The sequence below is a fragment of the Pundamilia nyererei genome, unplaced genomic scaffold (assembly GCF_000239375.1).
Source record: "Pundamilia nyererei isolate P.nyererei 1_Seehausen unplaced genomic scaffold, PunNye1.0 scaffold00039, whole genome shotgun sequence".
Classification (NCBI taxonomy): Eukaryota; Metazoa; Chordata; class Actinopteri; order Cichliformes; family Cichlidae; genus Pundamilia; species Pundamilia nyererei.
Window position 1 is genome coordinate 741,632 of NW_005187440.1, and position 26,956 is coordinate 768,587.

The following is a 26,956-nucleotide window of genomic DNA, read 5'->3' on the forward strand; positions in this document are numbered from 1 at the left end:
GTCAGACAAAAACAGACTTTTCCACAAAACACTTTCAAACAGCACACGCACACACTCCCTCGCTACTCACCGGTGTAGTCTTCGCGGCAGATACAGGTGTACCCTCCCTCTCTGCGGGCACACACCCCTCCGTTCAGACAGGGGTTGGAGTAGCACAGGTTGATCTCTGTCTCACAGTAATCACCCGTGAATCCCACTGGGCAGCGGCAGCGTAGTCCTGCGATGGGGTGGATAGGCCGGAACAAGATGGAGGGTGAGGAGATGAAGGGGGCAGAGCTGTTGAAACGCAGCACTGAGATGCACTTCATGTAGTTCTGGCAAGGCTCCCGCAAGCACACGTTGTCATCAAACGGGAGGACCTGGAGCAATAGAAGAGGAAACATATACAGTGTAGTGTGAGGAATATTCTCAATTTAGACTTTCAGGCGTCCTCACTCAGGGCTTCTTATATTACTCATAATAAAGTTACTTTTTAATATTTATAAGCGGTGAAATCGTTCTTGTTTTTGTGTTCCAGTGATCTATTTCAGCAATGGTGGAAAAAGTAAAAGCAAAGTAAAAGCATCACTATAACAATCCAACTAAACTAAAAGTACATTAAATATTATCAACACCTAGTACTGAAGTTAATTAAGCAAAAATCTCCCTGATGATTATTAAAGTTTTTAAAAAGTATCATTTTTAACAATGACATAAGGATACAGTTTAATGAATTTGTAACATGTTATGATGAAGTGAAGAAAGATGCCAAAACAGTTTCTTATACTTAATTTGTATCATTTGGGCAAATGGAAATACATAAATTGAAAAAACAATATAAAAACAAATTAAGCAACCATCAGTATCTGCTACTGGTTGAATTTGTATTTTAAAAACCTTTACTGGTAGAAATAATAACATGAAAGAAAAAAAAAGTATGTTTTTTCTTTTAGGAGAAGTTAAACATGCTAGCATGCTAATGTTTTGAATGCTAGCATGCTAGCTAATACACTAAAACATGCTCATGGCTATATAAACATGATACTGTAAGGCACTGTCACAGTCATACTGGTAGGAGCATCAAAAAAACAAAAATGCTACACAGCCTTTTAAAGTTTATTTACTATATTATACTTACTGTCAAACTGGCACATAAATCAAAACAGTAAATGTGCAGGCAGGTAAGGTAAACCCGCCTTCTTCTGAATTCTGCTATGATGTATAGGCTGGTTATAAAAGTCTATACCTGTAGTTTGGGGAAGGAGTTTCTCACTGACTGACTTGTTAGGTGGCTTCACACTTCTGACTGGTGAAAGTTATCATTTGATTGCTACAAAATGGTAATCTTCAATAATGTTAGACATACATATTTAAAATGGGAATGCCTTTATTTATTCCATTTTAAACAATGTAATTTTATTATCACATTGGAGTTTTCTTGGTTCTTTGTACTTAAAATATTCATATTACCTTCATTTACCTGATACTAGCAGTCTTAACCTTCTCCACAGGTCAACCCCCCCAGCTATCAGTCATTTAGCATGCTGCCTTGGACACAGTGACAACAGTGGGCTGTGTGTCTTTGCATAACCAGTCACTTTCCCAAATTGTATATTTACAGCTTTTGCTTGCTGTTAAGGCCAGTGGACCAGATATATTCACTAGATTGTGTCTTCTTAAGAGCTGAGATCCTGTTTGCATGTGTGGTTGTGTGACAGTGCCTGTTAAGATAAGGTCAAAGGCACTCACCACTGGTGTCTCTCTCACCCCTTTATAAATATTTCCTTCTGGATTCACCTTCTTCCTTCTGCTTCTATCTATCTCTCTCTTACCGCGAGATTCCCTTGGGTTGTGTAAACATTACATAACTGATGTGCTTGTCCAGGTGTTCCTGATTTCATGCATGAGAACATTTAATGGTCATATTTGCCCGTTGTTCTGTAAAGTCACATGGCTGATGTGCCACAGGAAGCTGTATTGTGTTATTACTAGTTCACATCCAACAAGCTCAGATGTATACTCACAGGCCACTTTATTAGTTACACATTGCTAGTACTTTTTGCCATCAGAGCTGTCTTCTTCATTGCATTGACTCAACAAAGTGCTGGAAACATTCCTCAGAGATATTGCTCCGTATTGACATGACAGCATCACACAGTTCCTGCAGCAATGCCAGCTGCACATCCATGAAGTGAATGTGGAGGCTATTTGAGTTCAGTGAACTCACTGTCGTGTTCAAGAAACCAGTTTGAGATGATGTGAGCTTTATGACAATCAACATTATCTTGCTAGAAACAGCCATCAGAGGAAGAGCACACCGTGGTCATAAAGGGATGGATATGGTCAGTAAGCCTCAGACGAGGCCTTTAAATGATGCTGGGTTGGTACAGAGTGTGCCAAGGAAAAAAAACACTATCACCAGCAGCCTGAACCCCTGATGAAAGGCAGGATGAAAACACGTTTTGATTATGTTTACATCAAATATTTCAACAGAAATTGGGACTCGTCAGACCAGACAACAATTTTTTCAGTCTTCTAATGCCCACTTTTGGTGAGCCCATGTAAACTATAGCCTCAATTTCTTGCTCTTAGCTGAGAGGAGTAGCACCCAGGGTGTTATTCTGCTGCTGTAGCCCATCTGCTTCAAGGTTTGATGAGATGCTCTTCTGCATACCTTGGTTTCAACAAGTGATTATTTGAGTTGACAGTTGCCCTGTTGTCTTGTGAGCGGTGACATCAACAAGGCATTTTTCACCCACACAAATGGCACTCACTGGAAATTTTCTCTTTTTCAGACCATTCTTTATAAACTCTAGTGTAGGAAAATCCCAGGAGATCAGCGTGTAAAACACTCAGACCAGCCTATTTGGCACAAACAACAATGCCACATTCAAAAGTCACTAAAATCTTCTTTCTTTCTCATTCAGACGCTTGATTTGAACTTTGACAGGTCGGGTTCACCATGTCTGCATGCGTAAATTCATTAAGTTGCTGCCATGTGTTTGGCTGAATCAATATTTCCATTAATGTGCAGTTAAACAGGTGTAGCTAATGAATATTTCTCTGTTACATAGGCTTACTGTCATTCTTTTTAATAAAATGAATTAATAACTCAATACATTTTAAAATAAATAATTTCAAGAAATATTAAATGTTATACCTCATAAATGATTAATATTTATTAACTAGCTTCCTATAATTTCATGCAGTGCATGTGCAGCCTGAAAGAGTGTAAGGCTATTTTTAAAGGCGATTATTAAAGGTACATTCATTAATCTCAAAGAATATTCTTGTTTTCAATACAGCAAAAAGACCATGCTTTGAACCAGAGAAACACCATATGAGAGAGTTAAATGGTATTTATATGCTTGCCAACATTTTTGCCTTTGTGATGTGATGAAGGAGTTAAAGTCAGACACTCAGAGGTGTGATTCCTCTGTGTGTGTCTTTTTGCACATGGACTAACCTCCATCTGTGTCAGTGACGTCAGCCTCGGCCTGTTCAGGTACAGCTGCTCCTCCAGGGCCTCAGAGGGAAAGAAATGTCCGCCCGGCAACGCGGCAGAGAAGCTAACATTCAGGATTCCTCCAGGTGCCGCATCCAGATCCGGCTGAATGTTGAAGATGAAAACATCCTCAACAGGAACTGAGAGAACAGCGGACACACCTTCCAAGAAGGTTCCCAGCAGTGGTGACAGGAAGTGCTCCTGGGACATGTTCTGAAGGCGGACAGTGACACTGCTGCCCAACATGTCCTCTGTGATAATGAGGACGCGGAGAACACACTGAGCCGAAATGCTGTGGACGCCATCTGAAGAGTTGAAGAAGATAGCAGAGGGCAGCCAGTTAGGTGAACGGATAGAAGAGGAACTTATGCAGGTTATAAGGAAAGAGAAAGCGAGAGAGAAAGTCAGAGTGGCACAGTCAGTGACCAGGATGTGGACGGGGCACAGAGTGAAAGAAGAAACTTTGAGAGGAAGCTTCAGAGGAAGAGGTGAGGAATGACAGAGATGACAGAAGAGCAGAGATATTCACCAATGCAAAGATAAAACAGGAAGTAGTCACAACCGTGTTAACGTAATGTAATTAATGTAATTTTATGTTACTTAAATTGATTAAGAGTGGGAGAGAAAGTCACAGGTAACTGAAACTACCAGTGCTTCTGTGTCGATGATACCACAGAAACTACGTTTTCTATCACTGGACTGGGACTGAAGCTCATTGGCTGATCTTGATAAAAGATGGAGTTCATTTTAGTTTTATATTCATGTAACAAAAGTGGTGTTTACAATCCATTCACACCAAAGGTTACCATGAGGTGCTGGTCACTAGAAGTAGATTTGACAACATATAAAATAGATAAAATATTCTAGCTGTATGACAGTACGGTCTGAGGGAAGCAAAAACAGCTCATGCAAAAACATAAATAATCCTTATTTGCCTTAAAATATATTGGAATTGTGACATTAGAACTCATATAAGAAGGAGGAAGCTTTGATATCTTAATGTCTAAGCAGGAACATTATCTGATCCACTGGATTCATTGAATTTTTTAGATACAACTCTTTATAATATCGTTTACAGTTCATCTTTAACTGTATCTTTTTCTTTACATATTTACAATTTAATTAAAATTAACCTAATTTCTAATATTTTAATGACATTTAACCTAAAATAAAAATAAAAATTGAAGTCTTACTATGAGATAATTACATTATTTACACTTTCTTTTACATTTGCGGTTCACTGAAAGTTTCTCACACAGATATCTAACAGATAAATTACTACTGTAGGACATATTATACAGTATTATAATAGTATTATATATGATTGTCTAGTTACAAGAAAATGAGTTTATGGAGCCTGAATATAGCAGTCTGCTTTGACACCACCTAAGTTATTGTAATAAATATTATATACTTTTTTTTTTATCCATAACAAAATTTCAACAAATAAATATGCAAAGATGGAAAGGTGAGGGCAGCAGCATGAGGACCCCAGGGGAAAAACAAAAAGGTAGGCATCTGTGACAACCGATATGACACTGATTAAGTCAGTTATAGCATTAAAGGAGCTGGAGCGAGTAGCAGAGGCAACAGCGACTGCAGGGAAGCTTAAGCAACTTAAATTAGTGAGCCCCATGGAAAAACAGGAAGTACCGCTGATATAGGCTGGCCTGGCAGTCAGATCGGCTGTTATTAGGTGATTTGTGGTCTGCTTGAATGTCTAGGTAAGCACTGGAGGAAACAACTGGATTACATGTACTGGGAATGGTAAAATATGACTGACTTATGGTGGTGCTACTGGTTAGAAATACAAAGCACAGAAGCCTCACACTGTGTTTTTTAGAGTATTAAAATCCTTGGTTTAGCTGGTCTTAGCAAAGGTTTTTTTGTCTAATAATTAATGTTGCCTTTAATATTGAACCAGCACCACTAATCTTTCTAAGCTTAAGCAAATTCATAACATCAAATAGGAAAAATCTGATACAATGAAGGTATATGTTGTATACGTATGAGTCTGAGTATGAACATGGGCAGCAGCTCCACATAAACACTTTATTTTTTTTGCATTAGCTTTCACTGACACTTGGAGACAGCATGACACAAAGTATTTTAGTGCTCCTTTTTCGCTCTTCTTACTTCCACTACAGCCCCGAAGATCAAACAGCATGGCTGTAGACACTCTGTATTGCTGTATGTGTGAATGTAGTCATCATCTGTGAACCTACATGTCAGGCATAAGATGTGGTGATAGGAGATTTGCAGCATAAAAGTGCTGAATCCTCTGAGGTCCACTTTAGTCTCTGGAAAGGATGATGCAGTTCATTATCATGTGTTACAGTTAAGTAATAGAAAAGTGATCCTCTGAAGTCTACATCTATTTGTGAGTCACACAGAAGGTGGCGCGCAAACTGAGCGTTCTCATGTAGGGAAGCGTTGGGTTTCCATCTTCCCACACGCAGCTTTACTTACAGATTCGACAGGGCACTCCTTTCGCTGGGAGTCCACAAAATGAGCTCATTGGAAGCGCAGCAGGTCACAGCCCTCACAAACACCCATTTTATTCGCAGACACGAAGTGTGTTTAATCTAAACTGGATGTACTGCTGGGCAGTGTTGTATGCTGTAAAGCAATTTGGTCCAACAAGCTGGCAAATAAGCTATAAAGGGACACAAATGCACACAAACACAGCATAAGAAAGCAATACACGGAAAAAATGACAGGAAAGAATGAAATAAAGAAAGGGAGAAAAAGGAGCATTATGGGTGGAGGGTGAGGGGTGAACAGAGACAGAGGGAAGATGTGACATGGACATGAGCAGGAGGACAGAGAGGCGGTGGAGGGTGAAGGAGCGCGAAGAAGGTTTATTAAAAACTGAAAACTGAAATGGAAAAAAGGGGGAGAGAGAGAGCTTTTAACCAGGGATTAATAAAACGAGAGATTATGGCTTAATTTGTTTACGCTACTATAAATAAACACAAATCTTTATCTTTGTTAATGCTTTAGTAAAAATATTTCAGGATGTTATTAATTGAATTTATTTAAGTTTTAAAAAGGGAAAAAATCAAATTCTTTTATTTAGATTTTTGATTTATGTATGGTTATTTGGCGATTCTCTAACGTGTAAAAAAAAAAGACATCAAACGGAAGAAAAACGCAGAACGTAAAACTGTCAGAAGAACAGGATAAATGTAGGAGGACATACAGCGAGAGCGAGAGAGAATGGAAAGACGGATGTATGGAGGCTGGGGGTTGGGTCTGGTGGCAGCTGGTTTGATTACCGGATTATGAGGAGCCTCACTCCCCACTGACCTCTAACACACACACAGACACACACACATATGCACGCATACACACACTCAAATCCAGAGGCCATCATAACAAATGAGCAGCCAGAGGGAAGAGTGGTTCTGTGAAGGGGACGGAGGAGCAAACCTAGCAAACAATCTGTAGGGGACATTTTAATAGAACATAAGGAGGAAATAATGCGCATAAAGAAACACATTTGGATCAAACTGATACGGTCATAGAGTACAGCACATACAGGATACATTAGGTGAAATAATTAAATGTCACTTCGTCTTCCTAGGCTAAAACCCAGCTTTATTATCGCCTCTCCGGATCACAATGCAAAGACACGGCACTAATTGACACTGATCTCCCATTGTCATTGAAATGAGACAGGGATCTATGAAAAGACCCAGGATAATCTGCTCGAGTAGTACCCTCTTTTACATAGACACATACACACACACTCACACACACCCTATTGCTGTTCAGCATGATGTATGTTGAGCATCTGACATCAGGAGACCCTTTTTAAATTAATCCAGGCTCTTATAAAGTCTGATTTTAAGCCATGTACCTTTGGGCAGGATTTGTGTCATTACAACTAGTTTAGAAGCCAATCCTGGTCCAACAGCCAACTTTGACATCTGTGACATGAAGTAATGAACTTTAAGCCTCTCTTGCTCAAACACGGAGAACGGGCTTTCAGTGATGTCTTGTATCCAGTAGATAAAAATGTGAGTGTTGCTGAGAGCGAGATGAGAAAAACAGATTCGACTGTCGTGTCTGGATTCTAATCTGGCCCGGAATTCTGTTCAAAGTTTAAACAATGTCCACTCCAGCTTTTCCAACCCTTACTAATTAGGTTAAAAAAACAACTGCAAAATCTGTAAACTACACCGTGAACCTAAGATTCCCATCAATCTAATTCTATGAGAAAAAGCAGCTATAAATTATCACCTTAAAACTCAAACTGCTCTTTCAGGAAGTGAGGACGTGGCAGATTTTTCTCTTTCCCAAAAACTTTTGTTAACAAGAAGCACTCCAAGAGCACAATCCTCAACCAAGGAGTGGAATAGCATTGTGGGGGTTTTTTTCGACATATTTTAAGAAGTTTGAAGTGAAAAAAACCCATTTGGAAATGCAGACTTTTATTTTTTCTGTTAAAGCCTATTGACAGAATTTTAAGTACAATTTTTTGAGTAGCATTCATTTCATTGTTTAGTATTATCTTTTTAAATGTTAAAATAGTAATAAACACCAAGTAACATTATGTTTAAAATCCCCATTTATCATTCCCTATATTCCTATATGTTGTCAGTACAAACGATGGCAGTGAGAAACATCAGATTAATCTACTGAACTTGAAGGAGTGGTCAGAGGTCAAATGTGACATCATATTTTAAATCCTTATATGGTACTTTGTATATGTAGACAATACACATCACACTTGTAAGAATAATAGTTTCTAGGTTAAATGGGTTTTGGTCCATTTTCGACCAATAAATCATCAATCACGTTGACCCTGAAGACTTTGGTGTAAACCAAATTTTAACGGATTGTTAAGATGACCCCACTCTACAACCTTATGAAGTTTAAACAGAATTCATTTAAAACTTCTCGAGATCACGCGTTCAAAGACATGAAATGATGACATGCACACGCAAATGCATATGCTATGAAAAACACAACTTCCTGGCACAGGTAATAAAAAGGCAGAGGCAAAAGTAAAACAAATGTACAAACATTCTCTACAAAACAGATGTCTAATTTGAACAAAAAAGGAGAATACATGTGACCGTTCATCTGATTATTTGACCTTTTTTCCACAGCTGCTTCATGCCCTTTTATTATTGATCATATTGATGGGGAACCTGTGAGATTGCACCACAAAGAGTTGACAGAACTCTCGATTGATTTGTTTTATTTGTTTTCATACTGCTATGTGTTTAATAGTCATATCGTGTTAGCCTTCTGCAAACTGTATTCTCAAATGTTTTCTGACAGGAAAAAACAAAACTATTTCATCTGCCAGACACGCTGAATATTTTCACTGCCTCCTAGGAACCTCCTTCATTGGCCCACTGGGGACAACAGTGGCATTCAAACAGGAACATTTAACAACTGAACAAATCATTTAACAGTCTCAAATGAAACAGTCAATAGTACCACTGCCTTTTTGTCTTGAAGGTTTTAGCATCAACCCCCCAGCAGACAATCCAGTGCGCTAAACCTGGCAGACACACATAAATGTACACAGAAAACATCTTCATTTGGCTCTTCTCGTTACTTTAAATAATCTGAGTAGCATGCACTTAGCACAAGGCTCTTCACGCATCGCTCTACACAGACATACTGAGCTTGAAAAGAGCAGCAATTCAGCATGCACAACTGTTATGACCAATTACGACAGCAAACCGTGCCCGTGTGCTGACAGACCGGGTCGTTTCACTAATCACCTCCTTCTGTAAGGTCAGCTCTATACAGGTACGTGACCTGGCATCCTAACTCGAGTTTGGCTAAAAGTTGCAACTAATAAATGAGTGAGAAATCTGGGCTGTTTGAGTCAAATGAGTCTTGAGTCAAAGAATATTTCTGCCACGTCTGAATTCTTGACTTCACCTCAAGTCTGACTTCTACAACTAAAGGAATCTATTGATGTTGAGTTCAATTTAAGATAGAAAGAAAGTGTAAACAGACACAACCCGCTGTGTGAAAGTAACAGTTTATCAAACCTGACCACAAGTGACTTACTGTCCTTTAAATTCCTCCCACAACTCTAAGACGTCAGGCATCATAACTCTGCGACCCTGATCCGTAATTTTGAACTGATCCTCTTTGTGTCTTCCACTTGGTTACGGAGTAGGATTTGTTGGTGAGAGAGTAAAGGTAATCTTCCCCTGTAAGCCAGGAAGTCATAACTAATACATCACCATGACTTCACGCCACTGCACTTTAGCTCACATAGAAACAATGAAACATTTATAGTCTCCAAACTGAAAACGCCACAAATGGAGGGTTATTTTGGCATCTTTCGGACCATGGGAAAACAAAGCATTTTGTAAATAACAACTTGGAGATGTGTTTGCAAGCTCTCATGGCTCCTTTGGGCTTTGAGCCAACGTTTTCCCCTTTCGTGTGTCTGCACTTCAAAGACGGTGGAGAGTTTGGGGATGGCGTGCATAAAGGCTCTAAGAATAAACACACTGATCAGAACTCATCAGTGTGGTCCCATGGATTCCTGAACATGAACACACCGTGAAAGAGAGGCTGGTCTCCGATCGGTGCTCTGGTTCTAAGATGCTTTGTGGGTCCCCAGCGTTTCAAAGGGTTGAAGGGGTTCAGTGCTATCTCACTGCACCAGGTAGCCTGACTAATAGCACACTCAAAGGATCTTGAATGTCAGAGCATCCTAAGCTCGCTTCCTGGAAATCCGGACGGAAATAGTCTGCAAAGTAGCGTACAATTGAAACCCACAGCTGAAGTTAAAAAACAGTCCTAGAAGCATTTTCAAAAGCTGCCATACTTGGAAGAAGGATAGGCAACAAAGCAGAGCCCAGGCATTTTCCTTGAAGAGGACAGTCACATCACCAAAAGTTTGGAGATACTGCTCGGATGGACTTCATTATTTTTTTTTAAAAAAGATCACAAAACACGCAGGTGTTTTGAAAAGCAAATCGAAATATCAGTGACATACTTTTGTAGTTTTATAGTGGGACGTTAAGTGTTTTGGAGGGCTGCCTTGGTGATCCTGTGGAAGTCGATGGGAATATAAAATATAAAAGTGAAGAAATGGGAATATTATAGTTTATATAAGTATGTGGCATAAGGGATGATCTGATATCGTCGTGTTGGTGTTGTTCCTGGAACAACATTTACTATGTTGTTCCAGGATCAACATTGCAAATGACCAATCACATTGTTGTGACGTTATTCATGCATTTATGAAATTCCAATGTTGCAAGGACAATATCAATTCTGCTTAGCGTTTATTAAAGGGTTAGGGTCAAGGTCGGTTGATCGGCGGACAGAGGCGGTTTCTCGCAGCTTAAGTACAGTTTTTTGTTTTACGGCGGTTTTTCCCGAAGTCGCAAAAGTATGACGTCACAACATTCTGATTGGTCACTTGCAATGTTGATCCTGGAACAACATTTACTATGTTGATCTGGGAACAACACCAACACGACAATATCAGATCGTGCATATATAAGTATGTATAACAGACTGCACTGAGTTAGTATGTGGAGACAGGGCACTGTGCAAAAGTCTGGTAATTTTTTAACATGGTCTTGAGCAAAACTGTAGTTCTACAGGCTTGCTGGAGGTTTTTCAAAGGTATTCTTCGGCTGCTTTTGTTTGAAATGAGAACATAATTTGATCTAATTTCTTTGACCGAAACTGCAAACGATGTTTGACAGGTAGAACATTTTTGCACCAACAAGGTGATCCCCAAAGATCTATTGGCTAAAAAACTTTGGCATATCTTGTTGTGCAGTGTGTCCTCAAAAAATTTGAGGAATCCAGCAAACATGTGACGCAGCACCTGAGAGCTCCAGGACCTGAGCATCTGGCCCTTCTGGTGATCCTTTTACCGTTCACTGAAGCCTCATCAAATGATCTCAGTGGAAGATTGTCAATCAAGAAGCTGAGGTATGCCAAATCAGACAAGACTAACCACATACGGGTCTTATAGAGTGATGAATTTGGTTTAAATTGTTGCCAATACGCACGGAAGACAAGAGAGTGATGCAACACTGAGTGTCTACAGGCATGTGTAAAACACAGTGGATGATCTCTCATGGTTTGCTGATGCATTTCAGCCAGTGGTGTTGGAGATCTTGTCAAAATTGATGGAATAATTAAAACAGAAAGGTATCGTCGGGTTTTTATCCAAATGCAATATAATGGGAAAGTGTTTGACCGAAAACAGCTTCATTTTTCATAATGACAATGATCCCAAACACAGTAAAAGAATACCAAAACACACAAAAGAACTCTATCAGTCATGGATTGGTCGCCAAGAGCTTGGACCTCAACATTATTAAAGCGGTGTCTGATCATCTTGACAGAAAACAGAACAAAAGGCAGAAACATCCAAAGAAGAGTTCTGACTTTCATGCACATTTCAATAAGTCACTGCATCTGATACCCATATATTAAAAAAGTGAGGGGCAGCTTGAGACCTTTGCACAGTACTGTAGTGTAATATTTATTTTGTTGATGCTTTTAGTCACTGGATATTAGACCACGTGTCTTAAAGAACTTGAACGTGCTGTAAAAGTAAACTGTTCTTTTGTATTTAGACTATATGATTCATGTCTCTTGCATTCAGAATCGTCGCATTGCCGCTGATGGAGAAAACACCCATTAAGTTACATAAGCATATAGTGACTTAAGTTAATGTCTTACAGATGGACACTCAATATTCATTTTAAAAGGCGGCATTTGAATGGAGGATTGTGGCATACGTATATGCAGACATAAATAAATTTTTCACTTTATTTTCATTGTGGCTATGTGTGCAAACGCTGACACTGGCAAGGTTAGTCGTTCAAATCCGCGTTAATTCAGTTAATTCATTCACACATGGCATTAGCACTGCCATTGTTAAGTGTCTGGCTCAAACTGTATGCACTCCCAATACTGTAAATGGAGTTGAGATTAAAAGAAAAAACCCAAAAGGGGAGATATATTACAGCAACCATGCAACACCCAAAACACTCAAATTGGATTTCCACTGAACAAAAGCCATATGCCACATCTCCGAAACGCTAAATGCTGTCATGGTGCCTTCAGCCCATTACTTCACAGCCCATGTATTCACAACCACAAGGGTTTAAATCCCATTTCACACTGTGTTGTCACATCCCTCTGTTTGCCCTTTTTTCCTCTCTCTCCTCTACGTTCACCCTCCTCAGAAAGCCTTAACAAAATACAAGGGCAGGCTGAAATTTCGAAACGCTATATAACAAAAAAATTGTGTGGACTTTTTAAGCTGCGTAAGATGCCCTCAGGTCAGGAAAATAAATAGGCGCGGTAGCTGCTGAACAAATGGTGCCCTTTTCGAACACACATAAATTCTCTGAAGTTGCTAACAGAGCGCGGGAAAGAACGTCTGAAGCACAGTCACCTAAATGTAATGACTCGCCTCCCAGGGCGCGCGCGAGAGTACAGATGGGCAAAGTGGCGCTCGCACACAAATAAAACAATAAATAGAGAGGGAGCCCATATATTAATGCTGATAAAATAATACAGCCGTGAAAAACAGGATGTATGCATCATTACCAATCACATGCACGCAGGCGTTGGCTTGACAGCTGATTTCTGCGCTCTGTTTCTTTGTTAAAGCCTTTCCGCCCCTGAGGTCTGGGCACTCATTATTTTCAGTGTAAAGTGGAACACAGCTTGAAAAAAACACGCACAAACACACGAGCTCACGCAGCACCATCAGCAGCATGATGGGTTAAACCGCCCTTTAACAACAGAAGCTCTAATCCTTTACATTCAACCAGATACACATGCACGTCTTTTTAGCCCATATCACATTTGTACATCCCCTCATGCTTATTGTACTTATAAAGAAATCCGCAGTGACCTCGCTGACATGCAGACGTGACATTGGTTAGCAGCTGTTTGTAGCAGCAGCCATCGTCCTCCATCCTGCAGATTTATCCCACATCTTTTTCAGCTCTTTCTCGCAGATGTGCAACAAATAGAAAGGTTATGTTTGAGCGGGAATAAGTGAAGGGTGTAAAAAAGAGCTTTGTGGGTACTGCCCGGTGCAGCTTTTATGTTAAATAATTTGCTGTTTTTGGAACGTAGCATTATGGCTGCACAGTTGCTGTCCTATTAAAGTCAGCTCCTGAGGTTGGGTGTGTCTGTTGGAGCTTTTCATTGCTCTTATCACTGTTAGGACCGTCTGTCAGCTGAGAAGATCCCAAATTTAAATTTTCCAAACAATTGCTCCTGTGGGGCGGTGTAATAGTGCAGCAGTAATGGTCCACTCAGCACAGTAGGGGCAGCAATAAGGACAACTGTGACGCTTACTTATGTACACCAATCATTGAAACACATGTAGAGAGAATGCTCACTAATGCTTTAAATTATAATTACTGGTACTCGGCTTTTAACGTAAAGAGAAAAGGTAGTGGAAACTATGCTCTCAGTAGAAGACCCTGTGATTGCTTCAACTTCAACATCATGTAGTGTTCATATCAGCGCTTTTTTGCTGGCTTTTTTGTGCAGTTTTTTCCAAATAATTCTGCAAGTCAACATCCACCCCCACCTCCAGATGGAGAAACAGATAGGAGCTTAACCAGCAAAATGCAAATGCTCCAGGTGTAGGTAATTACCTAGTTAGCATAAGGGTTAGTTGCATGCAATAATAAACCCCCAAGTTATGGACATCTGTTCTGAATTAAACCAAATTTATATGTATAACTTCATCTTTTCAAATTCTATTTCAGAGATTTGTTATGATTCAATATGGGCCACAAAAATACACATATAAGCATTACATAACACAATTTTCTGGTAGATAATGGAATAAATATGTATGAAAAATACATTAAAGACAAGTTCCATATGGTAAGATTGAAATCAAATTAAGAAAAAAAATCAAATGTGTCTGTGTCTATTTATTAGTCCGATTGCACCATGTGTCATGTCTTTTCTCATTACTGCAGCGTCAATCAGAAGAGAAAAGCTGAAAACAGAAAAGCGTAAATTATACAGTCAAAATGTAATCCTAAATTATGGCATGGAAGACAATCCATGCCAAATAAACCTCTGTGGGTTGGTGTGACATATACCCGGACCAAATCCAAATTAATGCAGGGATAATTACAGCCAACCCAAAACGCAGCCAACCTGAACATGCCCAAAGAATTAGAGAACGCAGTGACAACTAACTACCAATTAAAACCCTGTTTACAAGATCAGCAATATGTGTCATATCCTTGTGATTCACAATTCTTTCGCTAATAATTCAGGGATACAATTACGGAGCACCATGTGAACAAAGCTGATCACCCGAGTACCAATTAATATCAAACGTGTTCGTATGACGTCAAATTTGAAACGCCATCATAAGTATATTTCAGTTCAGTTCATGTGCAGTGGGGGAAAAATTATTTGATCCCCCACTGCAACAAATTTGTTAGTTTGCTCACATCCAAAGAAATGAACAGTCTCTAGACAGAATATCATCCAAAAATCCAGAGAAAACACATTATATAAAAGTTATAAATTAATTTGTGTGTCATTGAGTGAAATATGTATTTGATCCCCTACAACCCAGTCAGAATTCTGGCACGGATGAGCTCTTGTGTTTGGGGGAAGACAAATTCTGCGTATTTCCTACAGAACGCCATCCCAACAGTCAAGCATGGAGGTGAAAACATTATGCTGAAGGTACAGCATAAATTGAGGGGCCAGTTTAACATAAAATGTTGGACAGGAACCTCCTTTCCTCATGCAGAACACTGAAGTGTTGCAGATGGGTCTCTCAGCATGACAATGACTTAAAACATACAGCCAGAGGAGTGTCTATACAGGCTTAAAGTTGACGGCTGGCAGCAAAGAAACCTGAAGGAATCAGAGCTTTCTGTAAAGAGGAGTGGACCAAAATCCCTTCTAAGATGTGCACAAATCTGATGAGCAACTACAAACAAATATCTTACCACTGTGCTCACTAGCAAGGGTTTCTCCACCAAGTGCTAAGTCATGTTTGGCTTGGAGATCAAATGCTTATTTTAGTCAATGACATCCAAATCAATTCATAACTTTTGTGTAATGTTAACTATTTGGTCCCTCTCCATTAAAATGAAATGAGCATAAAAATAAGAGACTGCAAACTTACAAATTCACCAGGAGATCAACTAATTATTTCCCCCACTATAAAAAGTGACAGCAATCCCGAGCTGTCCCAAAGGTGGTACCAAACAGCCTGCTACATCCTTTTTAAATCCAACTCTGCATCTCGAGAGGCTGAGTTACTGTCCAGCTTCTCCCCTTGCAGTGATCTTGTTTGTTTACAATAATCCTGTTAGAGTCGTAAACCTAATGCGGTAATGATTTATTGATGAGTCAACGCTAAACATAGCACCGAAATTCTAGCATGTTCCAGTTTGTGCTTTCTCATCCTCCTTTAGCCCCAGATGAGCATAAATAGGTCATAAAAAAGCCCTGCTGTTTATGAAATCTTATGATTCCTCTTGCCGTTCAGTACTTGGCTCCTTCATGCCTCAAAGGTTAGGAGACTTGAAGTTTCGCGATGAACTTCTAATGAGTTTTATGTTTCTTCTTCAGCGAAAAGGAATCGTTACAAGCATTCAAAGAAAAAACTTGTGGAGGACTGGGTGCTCAAGACGTTTTGGAGAAATTGGCTGCATGTCAAGATTCGATTTTTGCTCCTCCATTATAAAAGGTTAATCTACACCAGTTTCAGCCTTAAAATTGTGTTATTTCAAGCTCTTTTCTGGACAGATATTGACAGATAAGAACTATGTGTCTCCAGTATAAGAAGGTATCTTAATAGGTATCTTAATAAATCTGGAACTCCCCACCAATTGACCTTAGAAGCTTCTCAGATGAGAGGTGAAACATCTTCAAGCAACTTAAAGAAGTTCAGATGCTTTTCTTTGCAAGCTCCTTTGACTATGATGACCTGGATGACTGAGAACCTTCACAGATGTATCTTAATAAGATGTTTTTAAGTGGACAGGTTTTCATGTTAGGCTGCTCAGAATGAGTGTAGGTGCCAAAAAAAGGTGTAAAAAGCAGATTTCAGGAACAGAGGAGTCCCAGAGCAGCTGCAAGTCTTTCAACGGGGAGCATGAATTTGTAATGCTCTCAACTCCGTAAAAATGTCTGTCAGAATATTCTTTCATGTCCTCGGAAATCCTCCTGTGCATAATGCTGCCTTGTTTATCGCTGTTTTGTAGCAGTTATTCTGCCACTCAAACCACACTCTTAGCAGAGAGAGAAAGATATGTATCAAGTGGACTTCATTCATAAAGGGCAGATCCCAGGTGGAAACCTGTAGAGCTGCATGACAGCATAGTAACCTGACATTTCAAATATCCTTCACTGCAAATCCTGCAAATATGAAAGCTTGGGGAACAGACACAGCTGCAATTCATTAATCTGTTTATTTGCATAAAATAGCTAATATCCACCACTAAATGTCTCTGACGTTCACTGAGCGAAAAGCCACTGCATGAAATCAGACGAATGCTCATAAACAAACACTGGTCTTACGTCAAAACAAGTCACCACCTGTATTTCTCAATATCTGCAATTGTGACATAATTAAGAGCTGAGCAAAGCTTAAAAACATACTGATATGAAACATGGGACAGAAACTGGCCAGTATGAAAACCTGTCCAGCTTACAGGTTTAATGTCATGATTACATGACACTAATTACCCACCGGAGAAACCTGCCATCTGGCTCTGCATCGCCCTGAGAAGAAAGTATGTGACACTCCACAGTCTTATGCTCAGACTGAGACATTTAGAGGACATCTAATGGACTTTAATGGGTTGGTGGAAGTTTTTTCTAAAGTGCTACATTGTGGTTAGCTATGTACTGTATGTGTAGCACAGTGTGGATGGTAAATGGGCTTTTGTACATGTCATGGACTCATGATGATATGGGTTTGAGCCCATTTTGTACACGCTCATGCTCCGTGTGTGTCTTGCGAGTAATGTGTATGGTTTAGCAAAAAACATCAGCATAGCTTCCCATGATCGGATAACCACGGCAGGAGGTAATAAAGCTGATTTTACGCTACATAATGACTCATTTAGATGACATGATCCAAATATGTCTGAAGGCAAACTTCAGGGTTAAACACTTGGAGGACACCCAGTGTTCCCAGTCTATAAAACTGATGTTTGCACATCTTTGGCTCTTCTGCCGTGCTTCTTTATGGTTCTGTCTTTTCATTCATTCATGATACACACACGCACACAATTTCAATCTAATGCAGGTGCTGCACAACAGATTTTTCTGATCTTCAAGCTTTATTTTTTGGCTGCGTTTGATAAACAGCGTGCCTCCTCCTTTAGTCATGGCCCTTCTGAGCCAGGTTGTGACACTAGAAAGCTTTGCTCCAAGGCATACTCGTGAGTCAGTCAATCTCATAGAGGAAGATATTTATTACTTCGATTCCTGGAAGACACATAAAAGTGACCGAAATAGTTGTGTGCAGAATTAAAAAAGAAGAAGAAGAAGAATGGCAGTAGTTGTGTAGTGAGCTGTAAACGTAATCTAAATATAAAACACTATGAAATAATGTCATGCCATTGAAAACTACTTAAACAATAATTTTGTTCATCAGCACAATTTGGGTATTTTCCTCTAAAAGACCTGCTACATGTGGAATAGAAAAAATAGAAAAGGCAAAAAATAAAAAAATAAAAAAATAGGAACAGCAAGAACAGATTTCAACCATGACATCAACAATAGTGATGAAATATGAATGATGTAGACTCCATTTTTATTTTGTTTTACCTCAGGGGTTATAACACTGTGTAAAAACACATTATAATATAGTAAAAAATAAACATTAAAATGCATATGCTCTGGGGCATTTAGATTTCTCAGCAGACCTCCATGTAAATGTGCCTGACACGTGAAACATCAGTGTACTCATCTGTGAGATTATAGTTAACATCAGTGGAGTGGCCTATGTGTACAGTAAGTGAATTCACTGTGCACTGACCTCTGTGTACGCTTGCTATACTGTACTTTATATGATACATGTTTATTCACCACGCTATATGCACCACAAAATAAATTAAACTCGTTTATGTATGTTCACGTTGATGTAATCTAATTTGGGTTTGGTTTGTTAGTTGCTAACGCATGCATTACAAAGCTCCAGGGTAAAATCAGTTTAGTAGAAGTTCCTATACATTCACCAGCCACTTCATTAGGTACAACTGCTTTAATGCTCATTTATGCAAAAATCAGCCAATCACATGGCAGCTACACAATGCATTTAAGCTCATGGTCGGGATAACCTGCTAAAGTTCAAACCACGCATCAGAACGAGGAAGAAAAGTGATTTAAGTGACTCTGAACATGACATGGTTGTTGGTGACAGACGGGCTGGACTGAGTATTTCAGAAACTGCTGATCAGCTGGGATTTTCCTCCACAGACATCTCTAACATTCACAGAGAGTCATCTGACTAAGAGGGAACATCCAGGGAGCGGCGGTCCTATGGAATAAAATGCCTTGTTGCTGCCAGAGGTCAGAGAAGAACTGCTACAAACTGATAAGAAGGCAACAACTACTCAAATATCCGCTCACCACAACCAAGGTTTGCAGAAGAGCATCTCTGAACCCAGCACAGCAAACCTTGAAGCAGATGTGCTACAGCAGCTGAAGACCACACTGGCAGCAACCTCTATCGACTTAGAACAGATAATGCCTGATTTTATGAATCTTGATTTCTTCTACAACATTCACATCACAATCACAATTTTGTGTAAACAACATGAAAGCACGGATACTTCCATCCTTGTTTTAAAAGTGCAGGCTGGTGGTGTAATGGTGTTGGGGAGATTTTCTTGGCACACTTTGAGCTCCTTTGTACTACATGACTGTTGTTTAAAGGCCAACAACATATTCTTGACCTGAGTATCCAGTGTACAACACATCGGGTCATGAAGCTCAAATCATCTCAAACTTGTTGAAAGCATGCAACAAAAAACTATAAAGCAGTATTGATGTAACTGATGAAGTCGCCAGTGCACGTGTGTCTTCCATGTACCACAATCACAGTAAATGTCATACGAGTATGTCAGTGCTCCAACTATCCACAACACAAACTGCCCCAGCTCACAACATCTGTGCAGTCAATACATCACTATCAACACATCCTTAATTTCTAAAGTGAATCTAAAGTGTATACAATGTGTATACAATGACAAATATGCCAATAATGATCACTAACTCCTTTTTTTGTTTTTTTTGGGGGGTTTTTTCTTTGCTTTACAGTCTCATTTGGGTTATTGTTTAGCTTTCACGGTGCAAGTAGTATATAATTTAGTAACTTCAGCATTAACTTGTAAAATAGCAAAACCCTGAAATTGAAGCAGTAAAATAAAATTTAGCCATCATTCATTTTATGAAGTATCAGAGGTTTTACTAAATTCAACAAACTCCTTCAAACATGATGATGCCATGGTGTCTTTGTCTCAGACTGGAGTTTGCTGTTCCAGTGAAGCTCTGGTGTGCAGTCAAAACTGCTACACACATTCACTACTGGGAGTTTGCCAGTACAAGCACAGTCTCTGCTGCTGGCTACAGGAGCAGTTGGGGGGGGTGGGGGTTACTTTGCTCAAGGGCACCTTGAACTGATCCTGTTGGGGTGCCAAACAGTGCTATTGCTGCCACAACCAGCTGACCCTAAAGCCAGTTTCATGCATGTGTGTTCGTGTGTCCTTAAACTGTTGTCAGCACGCGCATGAATGGTGTGTTTAATCTCTACGAACACAAGAATTACCCAGAGAACCGACAGACTGAGACAAACTGTCAAAGACAACATGAGAGTGAAATGGAAAAGGAAGACAAAGACAGCGAGGAAAGAAAGTATGGACGAGTGCGGAAGTAAGAAAGCAAGACGGGCAGAGAGAGGAGAGACGTCCCAGAACTCTGGCGTACATAGATATTATTCATTGAGAAGATATGAATACACCCTCAAGTGCAATGCTTTGAGCCACCTGAGAGTACACACACGTACTTATGAACACAGAAGCACACAGAAGTGCTGTACACACGCAAATAATGCGCAAGCACGAGTAGGAAGAAAAGCTGTTGAAGCACAGACATAAACTACACTCGCACACGCCTGCTGATAGTATACAACACATTCAGTACATGCACAGCCACGCACCAGGAGAGGGAGGAGGGAAAGAAGAAAACTGAAAAGAGGAGAAATGAAGTGAAGAGCAGAGCTGAAAGGGTTTCACCATGGAAGAGGAACAGCCCATGAGAGTTAGGTGAGGAATGCCAGGAGGGAAACTGAAGAGGAGGAGAGGATAACACATGAGTGAATATGGAATAAGGGAAAGGAGGGAAATAGAAAAGAAGAAGAAAAGAGAGGACGAAGGGAAAGAAAGAGGGAGAAACTGAGTAAGAAGATGGCTGATGGAGGAAAGCCACAAAAATGGACAGAAGAATTATTACAAAGGATGAAAACGAAGCATTCATTCATCCACCCAAAGATGGGTAGAATAAAAGGAGAAGGAGAAGAAAGCGGTGGGTATAGGAGGGACGGGCAGTCACAGATAACACACAGCACACAATGAAAGTGACAGCTTTGCTCCGAGCTTGACTCTGGCTGACTGTTGTTTCATTATAATCTCATAACTGTCAAATCCTGGAGCAATGGAGAGAGGGGAGAGAGAGGAACGAGGAGAGAGGGCAAAGCATGCTCATCGTGAGAGAAACACAGTGAGAAAATTGGAAATGAATCCATAAGTCTGGTTCAAGCGAGCTGAGCGCACACTGTGAGACACCAATGGAGACAAGGGTGAATGCACACAAATATACAAACATACATGCAGTTGTGACACACACACACTCAGCGGTTTTGCTTGTTGCTAGACTTCTTCACTTACTCACCGTTGCTCCTCTTTAATCGCAAGTTAGTTCATTTGTTAAAAACGCGCAAATTCATATTAATTCCTTTGTTCACTTGCACTTTTGCTCACACTCCAGCTCATTTACTCAGTGACTTATTTATTGACCCAATCGGCCTTTTTTAATGATTTTTCTTTTTAATCTTCAGTTTAAATTGAGTGTGACAGTAAATCCCCAGCCCCAGGGGCGGACTGAGATAACAATTCAGCCCAGGACCTCATCCTAGGACATTATGTCTATCCTACATTAAAAGAGCAGTTATTATGATCATATGTAAGTTAAGAACGTGATATTGGGTTTTAAATTTCAAATATTGTGAATTATGAGTTTTGTTGTTACAATATTAAACATGGCCAAAGTCATAAATACTGAGGTCAGTGTGTGTACAAGCTGAAGCTTCAGACTGCTCCAAATGCTCTGGCTCAGATCGTTTCTTCTAGTCTTGGACCTGTATGATGTCACTGAGAACAGATATCCTTAATATAGTTATCTCATGCCCACAGCTCTGACTATGAGTGACTCATTCACTCAGCCATGTTCATCCCTTCACCTCCTCCATCACTTATTTCTTGGTTGTTTGCTTTAATTTACTCATTCCTCTTACTTCCTTCTTTGCTCAATGGATCCCTCACTCGCTCATCCAAAATGACATCAAGTGGAATATGTATAAACCGTGATCATTGCTGGTATCAGAACAGTGTAAATAGGGTAGGAGGTCACACACAGTCCCCAGCCAGCGTTCATCTACTAATGTTTTGTGACAGAATACAAACACAGCACTATCCAGGTCCTTAAAACAACAATGCTGCACTCGTTTCTTTTCCTCTTCCCTTTCTTTGTGTTCAAAAGGCTTTGATCATTAACATCAGTATCTTTACTGCCTCCCTAAAAGGGCTTTATTCTTTTATCCCGAAGCTAAGAGAGAAATACACACAAACAATCAACAAAGTGTGGAAAAAATATCTTAAAATATTAATTTAAGAAAAATACAAAACAAAACAGGAATTCAGTTTAATCTCGTTCTTCAGCGCATCTCACGGCTGCGTGATGAACAAGTTATGCTGAGAAGCTGACGGAGGCTGATCCTGTGGCATATGTCATCAGGAGAGACAGCACATTTGCGAAGCAGTAAGACAATTTAATGGGATATCAGGGATATCTGACTCTTCCTGTCAGAGTCATGCACGCTCTCGATTCCCGGCTCGATAGATTTTTAATTGTGCAAAATTGCTATGGCAACTTGGACTGCACTTAGCCTGGATCCTGCCAATCAAACTGTGTTTGCAGTGCTGTGATATTGATCTCTGCTTATAACTACACGCAGTTCCCATTCTACCAAGAAAAATGCCTAAAACAAAACACCAGTTTTACGCCAAACGCTAACAACAGTCTGGAAAAATGGCAACCATGGTGACTGATACAAAAATTAGATATGACATCACATTAAAGATTATCCTCAGCAGCCCATCTTTGAAAGTTTTCACTGCTCAGTTGTGTTTTCGTTTCCACAGAAAGTCCCCATTACACAGAAAACATGTCTTTCTCACTACACTTTGAAAATGTGTTAGGCCAACATCAGTCTGTTATCTCGCATTCTTTCAGGTAAATCTAACCTGAATAACAGCTCGATTTCAATCAATATTTCTCTTTTATCTGTCTATACTACTCTTTTTTGGCTTTGTCTCCAGTAAATCATTGCGTCAGCATGGCATACAAGCACATGGGATGGGTTTCAGACTTAAAAATACTTTTTAAAACATGTATCTTTGATAAGGACAAAAGAAAGACACAAAAGGAAAAGGTAGAAGTAATGCAAAGAGCTCAGCCAAGTGGCATGCAGCCTTGTCATCCCACTTTCTCACTCACTTACAAACCTGTGGCGTTGGACTCCTTATCGTCACAATATTTTTTACACTGAATAAAGCTGCAGAGCAACCTAAACTGACTGCAAACACACACTCACACACATGCACCCTCCCTCCCTTCTCTCACTTTTTTCCCTTCATGGTCTCTTACCCGTGACGGAGATCAGCATGGGAGCCACCAGCGGCCTGTTGTTATCCAGTTTTCGGCTCAGTCGGATCTCTCCGCTGGTGTGATTCAGGAGCAGCAGGTGAAGCTCATTCCCCCTTTCGATGGTGTAGTACAGTCTGTCTGACACGTCAGGATCGTGGGCAGGTACCCTCCCTATTACCCCGGTGGGGAAACTGTTGGACCGATTGGACACAAAGTTGTTGAAAATGATTTGAAAGTCTTGTAGAGTTGGCCTGTTGTCGTTCTGGTCCACCAATCGGATTCGGACAGTAGCACGGCTGACTAAAGGTGCTGACGTGGCCTGGACCACAATGACATACTCGTTGCGCGTCTCATAGTCAAGATCAATGAGTGACGTGAGCTCTCCTGAAAAGATGTCCATCTGGAAGATCTCTGGGATGTTGCCCTCTACAATTTGGTACATGATCTGAGCATTGGCACCCTCATCAGGGTCGGTGGCTGTTATCTGTGCCACCACAGAACCCACAGCACTGTTTTCTTTTACTAAAACCTCAAAGTCATCAGCGGGGAAAACAGGGGCATTGTCATTCACATCGAGGACTGTCACCTGGATGTGGACAGGAGTTTGCTGAGAGGGTACACCGCGATCAACAGCATAAGCAGTGAGCTCATAGAATGGCACATTCTCGCGATCCAAACGTCTGCTATTTCGGACGATCCCAGATTTCGGTTCAATGGTAAAGTCTCCACCCCCATCCTCACCGTTTTGGAAGGTGTATTGAACACGACCGTTGGCGTGTGCATCCCGATCGGTGGCTGAGATTTGGAGAATACTGGTGTAGGAAGGGGCATCTTCACTCACTGTTCCCTGATACCTGGGACTGAGGAACTGAGGAGCGTTGTCATTGACATCATTAACATTCACCTCAACGTATGTCGTGTCGGATTTCTGCGGTATGCCGTTGTCTTTGGCTGTTATAGCCAACGTGTAGGTCATCTGGTCTTCATAGTCAAGCTCTGCCTGGAGCGTTATGGCTCCTGTTGCTGGGTCGATGCGAAATTGCGGGATATTGTCCTCGAGGAAGTACGTGATTCGAGCATTCTCGCCAACATCGTCGTCTGTGGCACTGATCACGACTATGGTGCTTCCAGGTGGCTGGTCCTCGTTCACACTAACAGAGTAATGGGCGCTTTGGAAAACAGGGCGGTGTGTGTTGGCGTCTGTGATGTTGACGTGCACCTGACAGGTGTCATGGAGGGTTCTGTCTGAGGCAGTGACAGTGAGAACGTAGCGCCGCTCTTGTTTGTAGTCCAGTGGGAGAGCTAGAGAGAGAAGCCCACCCCCTCCCGCCGTGCTGATAGCAAAGCGGTTTCTGGTGTTTCCTCCTGTTATCTGGTAGGTCACGGCACTGTTGACGTCACGATCGACAGCTGTGACAGTCACTACGCTGGTGCCAACCGCTGCGTCCTCGTTCAGTCTGACATAGTACTCCTTTTGGAGGAACTCAGGGCGGTTGTCATTAACATCCATCACTGTTATAGTCACACTGGCTGTAGCGGAAAGAGGGGGCATGCCATAATCCCTGGCCTCCACGCCAAAAAAGTAGTGCTCCACAGATTCTCTGTCAAGAATAGACTTTACGGTGACCCAGCCTGTTGCGGCATTGATAACAAATGGGGTGTCAGAGCTTGTGCCAGTTAGCCTGTACTCCAGACGAGCATTGTCACCAGAATCTGTATCAATGGCCTGGATGTGGAGGATTGAACTACCAATCGGGGCGCTCTCAAGCACTGATGCCTGAAATGGTGTGGAGACAAAGATGGGCGGATTGTCGTTGACGTCTGTCACTTGGACGCTGACAATCCCAGTGTTGTTAGAAAGAGGTGGCCGCCCGTTGTCCTGTGCGCGAACGCGGAGCGTGTACTCTCGTTCGGCCTCATAGTCTAGTGGTGCCACCACCTGGATCTCACCAGTGACGCTGTCAATGGAAAACTGCCCACGGCTGTTGCCACTGATGATGTTGTAGTGAACAACAGCATTACTATCTTTGTCCCGGTCTGTGGCACTGACACGGAGAATTTCAGAATGAGGCCTGACATTCTCCTTCACTGCCACCACATAGCGTTTCTCACTGAACTGTGGCACATTGTCATTTTCATCCAGCACGGTGATGAAAACTTTAACGGTAGCAGAGCGTGGCCCCGGATCTTTCCCCTGGTCGCTGGCTTCCACCTGCAGGGTGTAGTGTTCATTCGTTTCCCGGTCCACTGACCCACGGGTTGTAATGAGGCCAGAGCGAGGGTCAATCTCAAAGGCCGCCCGTGCCATTGTAGCTGAGTCACCAACAAACCGGTAACGAATATTGGCATTGGATGGGGAGTCTGAATCAGTCGCTCTCAGCTGTAGTATGGGATAGCCTTCCTCCACATTCTCCCTAATCGTCTCCCTGTACTCTGACTGCTCAAATATAGGAGAGTGATCATTCCGGTCTGAAACAGTGATGGACACCATTGTGGTGCCAGAGAGGCGAGGGGAGCCATGATCAGTCGCTGTGACCCGGAAGTAATGTAGGTCCATATGCTCTCGGTCAAGAATCTGAGTGGAGGTAATGAGGCCGGTGTCTGGGTGAATGTGGAAGTAGTCGGATGATCGACTGTTCATCAACGGAGCCATTGTGTAGCTCAGCCTGCCTGCATCTCCTCCATCTGGGTCTGAGGCGGACATGATGATCACTGATGTGCCAGGCGGCTGGTTTTCAGCCACATGTACTTGGTAGGTGTACTGGGAGAAATGGGGATGCCTATTGGCTGCACGTTTCGAGCGAGACCATGGCATGAAAATCTTTCTCTCAGTCTCTCCCTGTGAGGTATCATCATCTGCTACGATTATCAGTCGTTCCAGGCTCCTCTCTCCCCTTGAACTGTGCTTTTTCTTTTCCTTCCCCTCCACCTCCCCTCTGCCTCCTCCCTGGTGGCTTTCATCCCCCTGGCTTTCTTTCTTCCCTATTTTGCTATCTGGCTGTGTGATGGTGGTGCTACTGCCCCTGTCCTGACCCTTCTCTCCCTTTGCCTCATTCTCCTCTGCCTGGCTTGCCTTTGTTATTCTCCTTCCCCTCTCCCACTCCTCCTCCTCTGCCCCTGTTTCTCTCCCTCCCATCAGCCGCGCCTCTCTCTGGCCCTCCCCCACCTGTAATTTTCCTCCCCAAACAGAGGCAACAGCAACAGCGGACCCCTCAAAGCCCTCTTCCTCCCTCTGCCTTTCTCCTTTATCTCCCATCTGCCGCCCCGTTGCCTGTCTGACACCTTCGGGCTCTAGTGGCACTTGCTTACCGGGTTTTAATTGCATATGTGCACCGTCCTCGCGCGCGGTAGCTGAGCAGTCAGTGGAAATGCTACCAGAGCATCCTGGGTGAGCCATCGCTCTCTGCGCGCTTTCCCACTGCGTTTGACCAGGCCACAGCGAATTTTCTATTTCAGACTCATATCTATTTCCCCCGCCGCCTCTCTCCTCTTCCTCATTATTATTATTATTAT

General features: G+C 41.5%; 1 protein-coding gene across 2 annotated transcripts in view; it reads right to left on the reverse strand.

The window, feature by feature from the left end:
• celsr3 (cadherin, EGF LAG seven-pass G-type receptor 3) overlaps positions 1-26,950 on the reverse strand; it is a 109,417-nt gene extending 82,467 nt beyond the window's left edge. For both annotated transcript variants that reach the window (XM_013910265.1, XM_013910264.1), the window contains exons 1-3: positions 23,444-26,950; positions 3,446-3,789; positions 71-359 (exon numbers count right to left, since the gene is read on the reverse strand). In XM_013910265.1, coding sequence (XP_013765719.1) covers positions 71-359; positions 3,446-3,789; positions 23,444-26,840 — 4,030 coding nt within the window. In that variant the 5' untranslated portion in view covers positions 26,841-26,950. The remainder of the gene's footprint in view (positions 1-70; positions 360-3,445; positions 3,790-23,443) is intronic.
• Positions 26,951-26,956: the final 6 nt, after the last annotated feature.